We start from the raw sequence: 15,061 nt of genomic DNA, 5'->3' as shown, positions 1-15,061 counted from the left end.
CTATATTAAATAGTGGTTAAGGACTTGAGACTGAAAATTTCTATTTCTGATTTAGAGAAGTTTAAAGTTTAGTTATATCTAGGAGTTATTCTGATTATAAAGTTTTTATTTTGGCAATTTCAGGAACTCTATTTTAAGAACCTCTCAAAACGAAACAAGCAAATCATGGAGAAGAATGGAAATAACCGAAAGCTGCGGGTTTGTGTTGCTACTTGTAACCGTGCAGATTATTCTAAACTTGCCCCGATCATGTTTGGCATTAAAACTGAACCTGAGTTCTTTGAACTTGATGTTGTGGTACTTGGCTCTCACCTGATAGATGACTATGGGTAAGACGAAAGCATTTTCTTATTCTTCATTGCAACAGTGTGCTAGAAGGAGCTTGGGTTTTGTTAGCCAAGCCATATAGGCCCAGCTTAAAATTCCAGTTCTGCTGCTTAGTTTTTATGTGGCCTTAGAGAAGTCACTTAGCATCTCTGAGCCTCAGTTTCCTCATTATAAAATGTAGTGAAAACTTATATTGTAAATTATTGTGAGGAATGGAGATCATGATATAGAGCATCCATCACAATGATGCTGCTTAGTAGATGATTGATAAATGGTAGCTATAAAAATATTACTGTTAGTTATTAGTTGTTACATTCAAAGAAATGCCACTTATAAATACATATTATATGCATATAACAATGTGATTCCATTAATCTGTTTTGTGAGCTCTAATGGCAAGTCTTTAAAACTGGTTTATAGGACAACAGCATATAAAGTAGTAGATATGGAACAAGATTTTAAAAATCTAAACTGCAAGGTAAAGTAGAGAATTACATTACTGTGACCATTGGCATTTATTTTGGTGACATTAGGTTTGTTATTAATCACAGGCTACATTTAAAAAGTGAAAGTTGGTGTGGTGGCACACGCCTGTAATCCCAGCACTCTGGGATGCTGAGGTGGGTGGATCACTTGAGGTCAGGAGTTCGAGACCAGCCTGGCCAACATGGTGAAACCCCGTCTCTACTAAAAATACAAAAAAACAAATTAGCCAGTTGTGGTGGCACATGCCTCTAGTCCTAGCTACTTGGGAGGCTGAGGCAGGAGAATCGCTTGAACCCAGGAGGCAGAGGTTGCAGTGTGCCGAGATCACACCACTGTCCTCCAGCCTGGGCAACAAGAGTGAGACTCCATCTCAAAAAAAAAGAAAAAAACAACAGCAACAGCAAAAAAACAAAGGTTGGACAATCTTTGAGAGAACAAGATGTATATAATAAAAAGGCATTTAGTGTACCCTTGTGGCATGAATACATTAATGCAGTCTCCAAAAAGGGTCACAAATATAGTACTATATCTGAAAGAACCTTGCATTAAAATAAAATTGTCCTTTTCAGACTATTCTTTAAAAACAAGGTAGGAATTTATTATTAGGAAATACTTAAAGAGTAGAGAAGAAACTTAATGGATAGCTCAGGGATCCATAGATTTTTTTTTAATACAAAATGAATTCTGGCTATTTAGGAGCATCCTCTCGGTAGAATAGAAATTTTAGCTAGAACCTGAGATGAAAGTCTGAGTGGGTTATTTTACTGCTGGGAGAAAGCTTTGACAGGAAGACTAGTGGAAGAGAGGCTCTCAGGGAAATGGTAGTAGGTTTTTTATCTGCCTACCACAGTTACCAAGGGTGGAAAAATAGTTATCTGATGAGACCATTAAATAGGAAATTTGATTAGTACTTAATGAAAATGCATGTTTAAAGTACATTCTAACACAAGAAATTGGCTGCTTCCGGGGAGAAGAATTGGATGATTGGGAGACAAAAGTGAGAGACTTTTCACCGTGAAATGTTTTCTTAAAGAAAAAAGGGCTGTCTGGGCGCGATGGCTCACACCTGTAATCCCAGCACTTTGGGAGGCAGAGGTGGGCGGATCACGAGGTCAAGAGATTGAGACCATCCTGGCCATCATCGTGAAACCCTGTCTCTACTAAAAATACAAAAATTAGCTGGGTGTGATGGCACACGCCTGTAGTCCCAGCTACTCAGGAGGCTGAGGCAGGAGAATCGCTTGAACCTGGGAGGTGGACATTGCAGTTAGCCGAGATCGCACCACTGCACCCCAGCCTGGGCGACAGAGCGAGACTGTGTCTCAAAAAAATTTTAAAAAGGGTAAAGAACATTTTCCCCTAAGTGTATATAAAAAGTGCTGACCACTGTTAAAAGTTTAGTCTCTTTCTTCCTAATAAAAAAATTATCTGGCCGGGTGCAGTGGCTTACGCCTGTAATCCCAGCACTTTGGTAGGCCAAGGTGGGTAGATTACCTGAGGTCAGCAGTTCAAGACCAGCCTGGCCAACATGCCAAAACCCCATCTCTACTAAAAATAGAAAAATTAGCTGGGTGTGGTGGTACATGCCTGTAGTCCCAGCTACTCAGGAGGCTGAGGCAGGAGAATCGCTTGAACCTGGGAGGCAGAGGTTGCAGTGAGCCAAGGTCACGCCACTGCACTCCAGCATGAGTAACAGAGCAAGACTCCATCTCAAAAAAAAAAAAAAAAAAAAAAAAAAGAATCTTAATCAGGCTGTTTACATTTATGGTCTATGCTTTTTATGTTTGTAAGTTATACTTAAATTTATTTATTTTAATGTTTCTCACTTCAGGGTTGGTGTTAGATTGCTTTTCTTGTATGTTATGGCTCTGTGTTTAAGAACATGTTCTTAAATCTTTATTTCTTCCCGGTTTTAGAAATACATATAGAATGATTGAACAAGATGACTTTGACATTAACACCAGGCTACACACAATTGTGAGGGGAGAAGATGAGGCAGCCATGGTGGAGTCAGTAGGCCTGGCCCTAGTGAAGCTGCCAGATGTCCTTAATCGCCTGAAGCCTGATATCATGATTGTTCATGGAGACAGGTTTGATGCCCTGGCTCTGGCCACATCTGCTGCCTTGATGAACATCCGAATCCTTCACATTGAAGGTGGGGAAGTCAGTGGGACCATTGATGACTCTATTAGACATGCCATAACAAAACTGGCTCATTATCATGTGTGCTGCACCCGCAGTGCAGAGCAGCACCTGATATCCATGTGTGAGGACCATGATCGCATCCTTTTGGCAGGCTGTCCTTCTTACGACAAACTTCTCTCAGCCAAGAACAAAGACTACATGAGCATCATTCGCATGTGGCTAGGTGCGTATCTCAGACTTTAGGCAGTCTACTGGCTGTTTTTGTCAGAAAATGTTCCGTCTATTTCAATCCTTTTGGAAACTATTATGGATAGAATACTCTTAGCAATGAGAAGGCCAAGGTTTTAGTTCATAGACCTTGCCCTATGGTATGACTTTATCTCTCTAGGTTCACCTTTTCTGTGAAAAGGCTTAGTGGATTGATTTTTAGAAATCTCTGCTATATTTATAGAATGGAATGCTTTAATCCATTAAATATATTAGTTATAAGAACGATCCTAATATGTAAAGGGGGGAGCTATAAAATTATAAGTATAATATGCCATTTCATTTTATTTATTTAATTTTTTTTTTTTTTTTTTTTGAGACGGAGTCTCGCTCTGTCGCCCAGGCTGGAGTGCAGTGGCCGGATCTCAGCTCACTGCAAGCTCCGCCTCCAGGTTCACGCCATTCTCCTGCTTCAGCCTCCTGAGTAGCTGGGACTACAGGTGCCCGCCACCTCGCCCGGCTAGTTTTTTTTTTGTATTTTTTAGTAGAGATGGGGTTTCACCATGTTAGCCAGGATGGTCTCCATCTCCTGACCTCGTGATCCACCCGTCTCAGCCTCCCAAAGTGCTAGGATTACAGGCTTGAGCCACTGCGCCCAGCCTTATTTAATTTTTTGAGATGGAGTCTTGCTCTGTTGTCCAGGCTAGAGTGCAGTGGCATGATCTAGGCTCACTCTATCCTCTGCCTCCCGGGTTCAAGTGATGCTCCTGCCTCAGCCTCCCTAGTAGCTGGGATTACAAGCGTATGCCACCACAACTGGCTAATTTTTGTATTTTTGTATTTTTAATTTCACCACGTTGACCAGGCTGGTTTCAAACTCCTGACCTCAAGTATCTGCCCACCTTGGCCTCCCAAAGTGCTGGGATTACAGGTGTGAGCCACTGTGCCCGGCCATAATATGCCATTTTAATAAAAATTGTAATAATGGAATGGTTAGGAAGTATGTACACCAAGTAATTTATTATATTTATTTCTGGTGTGGGATTATGGGTGTTTTTATGTTTGATTTTCTGATTTTTTTTTTTTTTTTTTGAGACAGAATCTTGCTCTGTCATCCAGGCTGGAGTGCAGTAGCACAATCTCGGCTCACTGCAATCTCCACCTCCCAGGTTCAAGCGATTCTCCTGCTTCAACCTCCCGAGTGGCTGGGATTACTGACACATGCCACCATGCCTGGGTAATTTCATATTTTTAGTAGAGACGGGGTTTTGCCATGTTGGCCAGGCTGGTCTCGAACTCCTGACCTCAGGTGATCCGCCTACCACAGCCTCCCAAAGTGCTGGGATTACAAGCGTGAGCCACTGCACCTGGCCTGATTTTCTGAATTTTTTTACTACATTGGCAAAATGGTCATTTTTATTTTTAATGCTTTTCTTATAGGATTGTTGAGATTATGAATGTTGGAAGCAGTGTCATAAGTACTTGTTAATGTAAGGGATTATGATGATTATTATCAAAAAGCAAAAGTCATAATTGTAGCATTAGAGTGTATCTTTGTAAATAAGCCTTATGTTCCAACATTTTAATGTTCAGTGCTCTAGCTTCCTAGAAATTATCTTTTGCTAATAAGAGGTAAAAAAAAAAAAAAACAAGTTTACAAACAGAATGTTGGTTGGTTAATTTATAGTAAGAGTACTACCTAGGGGACAAATTAGGACTAATAATCTATTTAGGACCTTTCATTTCTAAGAGGCAGATCTATTGAATTATAAAATTAATGAGCAGAAAATTGATTTGGTTGGGTCAGGTATGGTGGCTCACCTTGTAATCCCAGCACTTTGGGAGGCTGAGGTGGGAGTATTGCTTGAGCCTAGGAGTTACAAGGCCAGTCTGGACAACATAGCAAGACCCTGTCTCTACAAAAAGTAAGAAAATTAGCTGGGTGTGGTGGTGCATGCATGTAGTCCTAGTTACTTGGGAGGTTGGGATGGGAGGATCACTTGAGCCTGAGCAGTTGTGGCTATAGTGACCTGTGATTACACTGCTGCACTCTAGCCTGGGTGACAGAGTAAGACCCTGTCTCAAACAAAACAAAACAAAACAAAAAACAATAACAAACAGAAAGAAAAAGAAAATTGAATAAGCAAAGAGATTTTGTTTATTTATTTATTTATTTATTTTTATTTATTTATTTTTTTGAGACGGAGTCTCGCTCTGTCGCCCAGGCTGGAGTGCAGTGGCCGGATCTCAGCTCACTGCAAGCTCCGCCTCCCGGGTTCGGGCCATTCTCCTGTCTCAGCCTCCTGAGTAGCTGGGACTACAGGCGCCCGCCACCTCGCCCGGCTAGTTTTTTGTATTTTTTAGTAGAGACGGGGTTTCACCGTGTTAACCAGGATGGTCTCGATCTCCTGACCTAGTGATCCGCCCGTCTCGGCCTCCCAAAGTGCTGGGATTACAGGCTTGAGCCACCGCGCCCAGCGAGATTTTGTTTATTTTTAATCTAGATTACATTACATCAGTAAAGGAATTGGGCTTTCCTGCTATATAACATAAACCATTCTACATATTTCTGTTGTTCAGTCTGGAGTGCAGTGGTGAAGCTTGTCCTCCTGGGCTCAAGTGATCCTACCATCTCAGCCTCCTGAGTAGCTGGGACTACAGGCATGTGCCACCACGCCCAGTTAATTTTTAAAATTTTTTTGTAGAGATGGGGTCTCACTATTTTGCCCAGGCTGGTCATGAATTCCTGGGCTCAAGCAATCCTCCTGCCTTAGCCTCCTAAACTGCTGGGTTTATAGGCATAAGCCACTGCACCTGGCCCATTCTAAACATTTCTTATCCTTGGACAGATTTGTAGTTATGAAGGGATCATCTAGATAATGCTGGTGGAACAACCTTCTGTCTCTTCAGTCCTTTTTGTATGTTTCCAATGGAACACTCTTGGATTCTGTTCTGATTATACCATTAGTTCCATATGTATTCTGGAAAACTTGTATTACTGAAAAACTTATAATGAATAGAAAATAATAATGTGTCAGATGTGGTAGCACATGCCTATAATCCCAGTACTTTGAGAGGCCAAAGTGGGCAGATCACTTGAGCCTAGGAGTTTGAGAACAGCCTGGGCAACGTGGTGAAACTCTGTCTCTACAAAAAATACAAAAATCAGCCGGGTATGATGGTGTATGCCTGTAGTCCCAGCTACTCTGGAGGCTGAGGTGGGAGGATTACTTGAGTCTGGGAGGTCAAGACTGTAGTCAGCCATGATTGTGCCACTGCACTCCAGCCTCGGTGACAGAATAAGACCCTGTCTCAAAAAAACAAAACACTAGTTTTGGCCAGGTGCAGTGGCTCACGCCTGTGATCTCAGCACTTTGGGAGGCCCAGGCAGGTGGATCACCTGAGGTCAGGAGTTGGAGACCAGCCTGGCCAACATGGTGAAACCCCATTTCTACTAAAAATACAAAAATTAGCCAGGCGTGCTGGCATGTGCTTGTACTCCCAGTTATTTGGGAGGCTGAGGCAGGAGGATTGCTTGACCCCAGGGAGGTTGCAGTGAGCCAAGATTGCACCACTGCACTCCAGCCTGGGTGAAGAAGCGAGACTAGGTCTCAAAAAAAAAAAAAAAAAAAAAGCATAAAACCCAGGGCAGACGCGGTGGCTCATGCCTGTAATCCCAGCACTCTGGGAGCTGAGGTGGGTGGATCATGAGGTCAAGAGATTGAGACCATCCTGGCCAACGTGGTAAAACCCCATCTCTACTAAAAATACAAAAATTAGCTGAGCCTGATGGCGCACGCCTGTAGTCCCAGGTACTCGGGAGGCTGAGGCAGAAGAATCACATGAACCCGGGAGGCAGAGGTTGCAGTGAGCCGAGATCGCGCCACTGCACTCCAATCTGGCAACAGAGTGAGACTCCATCTCAAAACAAAACAAAACCCAGCAAATAACCATTAGAAAGCAGAATGTAGCAAAATTGAATTGTACTTGTAGGGCTTAAGGTCCTATTTGGGACAATTTAAGCAGTTCTTTATGAAAAGAAGGACAACAGAATAGCTAAAACTGCATTTTTGTTTGTTTGTTTGAATCTTTAAACCAGTGAAAAAGAAAACTCAAGACAATGAGGCAGAGCCATCTACCACTGGGCAGTAATACATTCTGTATAAAATCTGTGCCTGCTTCTTGATGTGCAACTTCTTTTTTTTTTTTTGAGACAGAGTCTTGCTCTGTTGCCAAGACTGGAGCTCTGTCACCTAGGCTGGAGTGCATTAGCACAGTCTCGGCTCACTGCAACCCCTGCCTCCCGGATTCAAGCAATACTCTTGCCTCAGCCTCCTGAGTAGCTGGGACTACAGGTGCATACCACCACGCCCGGCTAATTTTTGTATTTTTAATAGCGATGAGGCTTAATAATGTTGGCTAGGCTGGTCTCGAACTCCTGACCTCAGGTGATCCACCCCCTTTGGCCCTCCAAACTGCTGGGATTACAGGCGTGAGCCACTGCACCCGACCTTGATGTGGAACTTCTCATGTTATCACTCTGCTTATAAGAAGATAGGGTTGGGTAGGCAGTATATAACATTGCAGCTTTGTAACCAGAATGTTCATGTATTACAATCTTAATTTTAAAATTAGCAAAGTTAAAAAAGCATGTTAAATTCCTAACAATGAAAGGTATATCACAGTAAATATAGGACTTTACAACAGAAAACAAAATGCCTTTATGGAGAGGATTTATGAAAGGGCTGAGGCTGCTGAATTATGGATAGATACAAAGACAGACCGGTAATAATATCAGAAGTGCAGGTGGAGAAGCAGGTGCAAACTTTGTATGAAATGTATTATTGCCAGGGATGAGTTGTTCTGGCTTATTGTCTTGCGTTTTACTTTTCCCTGGTCTAAAAAGACTTCTAGTTTTTGCCACTTTGCCATCCTTCTTTCATAAAGAAACTGCTGCCAGGCACAGTGGCTCGCGCCTGTAATCCCAGCACTGTGGTTGGCCGGGTGCGGTGGCTCAAGCCTGTAATCCCAGCACTTTGAGAGGCCGAGACGGGCGGATCACGAGGTCAGGAGATCGAGACCATCCTGGCTAACACGGTGAAATCCTGTCTCTACTAAAAAAAAATTAGAAAAAAACTAGCCGGGCGAGGTGGCGGGCGCCTGTAGTACCAGCTACTCGGGAGGCTGAGGCAGGAGAATGGCGTAAACCTGGGAAGCGGAGCTTGCAGTGAGCTGAGATCCGGCCACTGCACTCCAGCCTGGGCGGCAGAGCGAGACTCCGTCTCAAAAAAAAAAAAAATCCCAGCACTTTGAGAGGCCGAGACGGGTGGATCACAAGGTCAGGAGATCGAGACCATCCTGACTAACATGGTGAAATTCTGTCTCTACTAAAAAAAATAGAAAAAAACTAGCTGGGTGAGGTGGCGGGCGCCTGTAGTACCAGCTACTCCGGAGGCTGAGGCAGGAGAATGGCGTAAACCTGGGAGGCGGAGGTTGCAGTGAGCTGAGATCCGGCCACTGCACTCCAGCCTGGGCGGCAGAGCGAGACTCCGTCTCAAAAAAAAAAAAAAAGAAAAAAAAAATCCCAGCACTTTCGGAGGCTGAGGCGGGCAGATCACGAGGTCAGGAGATCGAGACCATCCTGGCCAACATGGTGAAACCTCGTCTCTACTAAAAAATACAAAAATTAGCTGGCCATGGTGGCACAGGCCTGTAGTCCCAGCTACTCAGGAGGCTGAGGCAGGAGAATTGCTTGAACCCAGGAGGCAGAGGCTGTAGTGAGCCGAGATCGTGCCACTGCACTCCAGCCTGGGCGACAGACTGAGACTCTGTCTCAAAAAACAAACAAAAAGAAAGTAAATGAAACAAAAAGCTGGTTCTTTGAAAAGATAAATAAAACTGTTAGACCATTGGCAAGATTAACCAAGAAAAGAAGGGAGAAAATCCAAATAACCTCACTAAGAAATGAAACAGGAGATACTACAACTGACACCACTGAAATACAAAAGATCATTCAGGGCTACTGTGAACACCTTTACGCACATGAACTAGAAAACCTAGAAGAGGTGAACAAATTCCTGGAAAAATACAACCCTACTAGCTTAAATCAGGAAGAATTAGATACCCTGAACAGATTAGTAACAAGTAGCAAGATGGAAATGGTAATTTAAAAATTACCAACAAAAAAAATTCCATGACCAGATGCATTCACAGCAGAATTCGACCAGACATTCAAAAAAGAATTGGTACCAATCCTTTTGACACTATTCCACAAGATAGAGGAAGAAGGAACCCTCCCTAATTTATTCTGTGAAGCCCTCATTACCCTAATACCAAAACCAGGAAAGGACATAACAAAAAAAACTACAGGCTGATATCCTTGATGAACATAGATGCTAAAGTCCTTAACAAAAATACTAGCTAACCAAATCCAACAACGTATCAAAAAGATAATCCATCATGATCAAGTGGGTTTCATACCAGGGATGCAGGGATGGTTTAATGTATACAAGTCAGTAAATGTGATGCACCACATAAACAGAATTAAAAATCACATGATCACTTCAATAGATGCAGAAAAAGCATTCGACAAAATCCAGCATCTCTTTATGATTAAAACTCTCAGCAAAATTGGCATACAAGGGACATACCTTAATGTAATAAAACCCACAGCCAACATAATACTGAATGGGGAAAAGTTGAAAGTATTCCCTCTGATAATTGGAACGAGACAAGGATGCCCACTCTCACCACTCCTCTTCAACATAGTACTGGAAGTCTTAGCCAGAGCAATCAGACAAGAGAAGGAAAGGGCATCCAGATCAGTAAAGAGGAAGTCAAACTGTCCCTCTTTGCTGACAATATGATTGTTTACCTTGAAAACCCTAAGGACACCTCCAGAAAGCTCCTAGAACTTATAAAAGAATTCAGCAAAGTTTCCGGATACAAGATTAATGTACACAAATCAGTAGCTCTTCTATACACCAGCAGCGACCAAGCAGAGAATCAAACCAAGAATTCAACCCCTATTACAATAGCTGCAAAATAAAATAAAATGCTTAGGAATATACCTAACCAAGGAGTCAGAAGACTTCTACAAGGAAAATTACAAAATACTGCTGAAAGAAATCATAGGCTGGGTGCAGCCTGTAATCCCAGCACTTTTGGGAGGCTGAGGCGGGTGGATCATTTGAGGTCACGAGTTTGAGACCAGCCTGGCGAACGTGGTGAAACCCCGACTCTACTAAAAATACAAAAATTAGCTGGGTGTGGTGGTGTATACCTGTAGTCCCAGCTTCTTGGGAGGCCGAGGCAGGAGAATCACTTGAACCTGGAAGGTGGAGGTTGCAGTGAGCCGAGATCACACCATTGTACTCCAGCCTGGGCAACACGAGTGAGACAACATCTCAAAAAAGAAAAGAGAAGAGAAGAAAGAAATCATAGACAACATGAACAAATGGAAACACATCCCATGCTCATGGATGGGTAGAATTGATATTGCAAGAATGACCATACTGCCAAAAGCAATCTACAGATTCAATGCAATCCCCATCAAAATACCATTATTCTTCACAGAATTAGAAAAAATAATTCTAAAATTCACATGGAACCAAAAAAGAGCCCTTATAGCCAAAGCAAGACTAAGCAAAAAGAACAAATCTGGAGGCATCACACTACCTGATTTCAAACTATACTATAAGGCCATAGTCACCAAAACAGCATGTTACTGGTAGAAAAATAGGCATATAGACCCATGGAACAGAATAGAGAACCCAGAAATAAACCCAAGTACTTACAGCCAACTGATCTTTGACAAATCAAACAAAAATATAAAGTGAGGAAAGGAGACCTTTTTCAACAAGTGGTGCTGGGATAATTTGCTAGCCACATGTAGAAGAATGAAACTGGATCCTTATCTCTCACGTTATACAAAAATCAACTCGAGATGGATTAAGGACTTAAATCTAATACCTGAAACTATAAAAATTCTAGAAGATTACATGGGAAAAACCCTTCTAGACGTTGGCTTAGGCAAGGATTTCATGACCAAGAACCCAAAAGCAAATATGATCAAAACAAAGATAAATAGGTGGGACCTAATTAAACTAAAGAGCTTTTGCACGGCAAAAGGAACAGCAGAATAAACAGACAACCACAGAGTGGGAGAAAATCTTCATAATCTATACATCTGACAAAGGACTAATATCCAGAATCTACAATGAACTCAAATCAGTAAGAAAAAAACAATCCCATCAAAAAGTGGGCTAAGGACATGAATAGACAATTCTCAAAAGAAGATATACAAATGGCCAACAAACATATGAAAAAATGCTAAACATCACTAATGATCAGGGAAATGCAAATCAAAACCATAATGCGATACCACCTTACTCCTGCAAGAATGGCTATAATCAAAAAATAAAAAAACAGTAGATGCTGGTGTGGATGTGGTGAACAGGGAACACTTTTACACTGCTGGTGGAAATGTAAACTAGTACAGCCACTATGGAAAACAGTGTGGAGATTCCTTAAAGAACTAAAAGTAGAACCACCATTTGATCCAGCAACCCCACTACTGGGTATCTACACAGAGGAAAAGAAGTCATTATTTGAAAAAGATACTTGCACATGGATGTTTATAGCAGCACAATTCATAACTGCAAAGTCATGGAACCAACCCAAATGCCCGTTAATCAACGAGCAGATAAAGAAACTGTGGTATATATATATGATGGAATACTATGCAGCCATAAAAAAGGAATGAATTAACAGCATTTGCAGTGACCTGGATGAGACTGGAGACTATTATTCTAAGTGAAGTAACTCAGGAATGGAAAACCAAACATTGTATGTTCTTACTGATATGTGGAAGCTAAGCTACGAGGACGCAAAGGCCTAAGAATGATACAGTGGACTTTGGGGACTTGGAGGGAAGAGTGGGAGGGGGCGAGGGATAGAAGACTACAAATAATGGTGCAGTGTATACTTCTCAGGTGATGGGTGCACCAAAATCTCACAAATCACTACCAAATAACTTACTCATGTAACCAATTACCACCTGTACCCCAATAACTTATGGAAAAATTAATTTAAAAAAAGTGAGTGGAGCTCACTTTCAGTTTTATGGGATAATATAGGCCCTATTGATAAATATCTTGCATTGTTTGACATAGCACTGTCAATCTAAACTTTTTACATTTTAAATTTTTGCTGAGGAACTGTCCTTGGGATCCCAGCCTTGGGATGAGTGAAACTCTCCTAGTCCTTTAACAGAGTTAGAAACATTTGCCACTTGAATCTGGTAGGTGATGGTATAGGGAAGCTCCTGTGCATTCTAGGAAATATGTTTAATGCTTGTTCAGCCTCAAAATGCCATGATCTGTAACATTATTATTCACTGATATTGCTGAATACTCACTAAAAACATTAGTTAGACGTTGGGAAGAGTCACATTTTTCCAGTGCTTTGGAATAGTTTGGATTTTAAAACAGTGAATTTCTAGCACCTGCTATTTAAAGTTATGTTTGTGGCACCATGTCTTTGTAAAATGTTAAGTTTGCTGAATCCTTGGATTTGTTGCTGTAAGCTCTTATCATTTGACTCTAATTTGGATGCCCTGCTCACAATTTGACAAATTGTTTCTATCTTAGAATTTTTAAAAGCGCAGACTTAGAATCTTGCTTTCAGAATTTGCTTCTTTCTCTTTTAAGATTCTTAACTAATGAAGCAATGTGGTTTGATTTTCTTTAAACAGGTGATGATGTAAAATCTAAAGATTACATTGTTGCACTACAGCACCCTGTGACCACTGACATTAAGCATTCCATAAAAATGTTTGAATTAACATTGGATGCACTTATCTCATTTAACAAGCGGACCCTAGTTCTGTTTCCAAATATTGATGCAGGTAATTGAACTTGAAAATGAAATTATGCCACCTACTTTTTCCAATTTTATGTTTCTATTACTTCTTCTTTTAACTGCCTTCCTATCTTGCTCATCTTATCATTGAAGGGCACTCTATTCTGAAATGCATTCCCATTTTCAAAGGATTACCAATTTTGCTATAACTCAAAAAGTTTGTAATGTTTTTGCCAAGTCCAGTAGAAACTTAATAATAAAAATAGTCTGTCTACTGTCTACTTTAGTCTCATGCTTAGTACTAACATTTTCCCTCCAGTTTCTACCAGTTAAGAAACCGCAGTAGCCAAGAGACATAAATCTTAGAAGTTGAAGTGAAAGATGGCCGGGCACGGTGGCTCATGCCTGTAATCCAAGCACTTTGGGAGGCCGAGGCAGGCAGATCACTTGAGGTCAGGAGTTCGACACCAGCCTGGCCAAGATAGTGAAACCCTGTCTCTACTAAAAATACAATAATTAGCCAGGCACAGTGGTGGGCACCTGTAGTCCCAGCTATTCAGGAGACTGAGGCAGGAGAATCACTTGAACCTGGAAGGTGGAGGTTGCAGTGAGCTGGGACTGCGCCACTGCACTCTAGTCTCAGTGACAGAGCGAGACTCCATCTCAAAAAAAAAAGTTGACGTGAAAAGAGAAGCTCTAGAAAAGTAGTGATTCCATTGTCCACAGCAAAATAGCCACTAATATTTTTTCTTGCTTTCTTTCTTATTTATGTCAGCTATACCTTAAAGTAATCTTGAGCTGAAGCAGTTTCAATCTGGAGTCCCCAGCCAGTCCCAACCAGTTCATCCTCAAGCCTGCCCTGGTTGATCACTTGTTTACTGGTGGATGGTACCATAGATTTTGTTACTGCTGAGATCTTAGGCGAGTAAATGGGGGTGTGAGATATGAGAAATGCCAGAACACAGCCTAATACTGAAGAATTTCCAAATACTGATTATCGTTAGCTGACACCACTCATTGCTGAGTTCTTAGGCTTCTTTTTTGGTAAAGGAGGCAGAACCCTTTCTCTGCAACGTCAAGATATCACCAACTTACTCTGAAAGAACCTCTGTCTTAGTATTCCCTTGAATAATCTTTTGTGTTAGGGAGAACAAAGTAGGATATTAGTGGAAAAAAATTTAAGAATACCCAACCCAGATTTTTTCCAGGTAATGTATCCATATTTCAAAAACATTAATATTTTTTCTTTTCTGATCCTTTAAATTTTGTATAAATATTTGTAATGTAACTATGTGTCTCTCTGGTTCAACATTCATTGTCAATGATATATTCTGTTTATAATGCACTTTCCTGACTGTACATACTTTAGAATTAGAGGGTTTTTCTATGAAAGTAAAGGGTCCCAGGTATATCTAAGTCATGCCTGCCACTTGCCTCTACCCTCCACAGGGTTTTTAATACGACATACCCAGGGAACAATAGGAAAATAAGAATCAAGGCATCACTTTATCATTATCTGGCTTAGTGCCCAGTTCCCCAGTACAGGACTCCCTCTAGAAAATGGATTATTGAGGCCTTAAGCCAAAGAGGAGCTTTCAAGTGAATTGAAACCTGAATCTTGGAATAGTAGTGGTGCCTTCTGGTGTGCCATGTACTATAGTTTGAGTATCCCTAAGCCAAAAAGCTGAAATCTGAAATGCTCCAAACTCTCAAACTTTTTGAGCACCAACATGATGCTCAAAGGAAGCAACTGGAGCAATTGGATTTTGGATTTTCAGATTAGGGATGCTGATCTGGTAAGTATTACAGAATGACAAATATTTCAAAATCCAAAAAAACTTGAAACCCAGAATATTTCTGGTCCCAACCATGTCGAATAAGGGATGCTCAACCTGTACAATAATTACAGATGACGCGCTGGCAAGACTGTATACAGAGAGAAATGGCCAGGCCTTCTCCAGAGTTAGACCCTGAGTCCATTTACCTACCTTGCCACACAGTGAAAGTCAAAAAGATTGAAAACCGAGCATGCACA

At 41.4% G+C, this 15,061-nt stretch overlaps 1 protein-coding gene across 5 annotated transcripts in view; it reads left to right on the top strand.

The window, feature by feature from the left end:
* Positions 1-15,061, top strand: part of LOC105485767 (glucosamine (UDP-N-acetyl)-2-epimerase/N-acetylmannosamine kinase) — a 62,376-nt gene that overhangs the window by 27,226 nt on the left and 20,089 nt on the right. For all 5 annotated transcript variants that reach the window (XM_011748238.2, XM_071078001.1, XM_011748239.2 and 2 more), the window contains exons 2-4: positions 124-329; positions 2,730-3,181; positions 12,920-13,072. In XM_011748238.2, coding sequence (XP_011746540.1) covers positions 124-329; positions 2,730-3,181; positions 12,920-13,072 — 811 coding nt within the window. The remainder of the gene's footprint in view (positions 1-123; positions 330-2,729; positions 3,182-12,919; positions 13,073-15,061) is intronic.

Source organism: Macaca nemestrina, chromosome 14 (assembly GCF_043159975.1).
Source record: "Macaca nemestrina isolate mMacNem1 chromosome 14, mMacNem.hap1, whole genome shotgun sequence".
NCBI lineage: Eukaryota > Metazoa > Chordata > Mammalia > Primates > Cercopithecidae > Macaca > Macaca nemestrina.
Note: the sequence above shows the minus strand (reverse complement) of the source record. Positions and strands in the feature narration are given on the sequence as shown.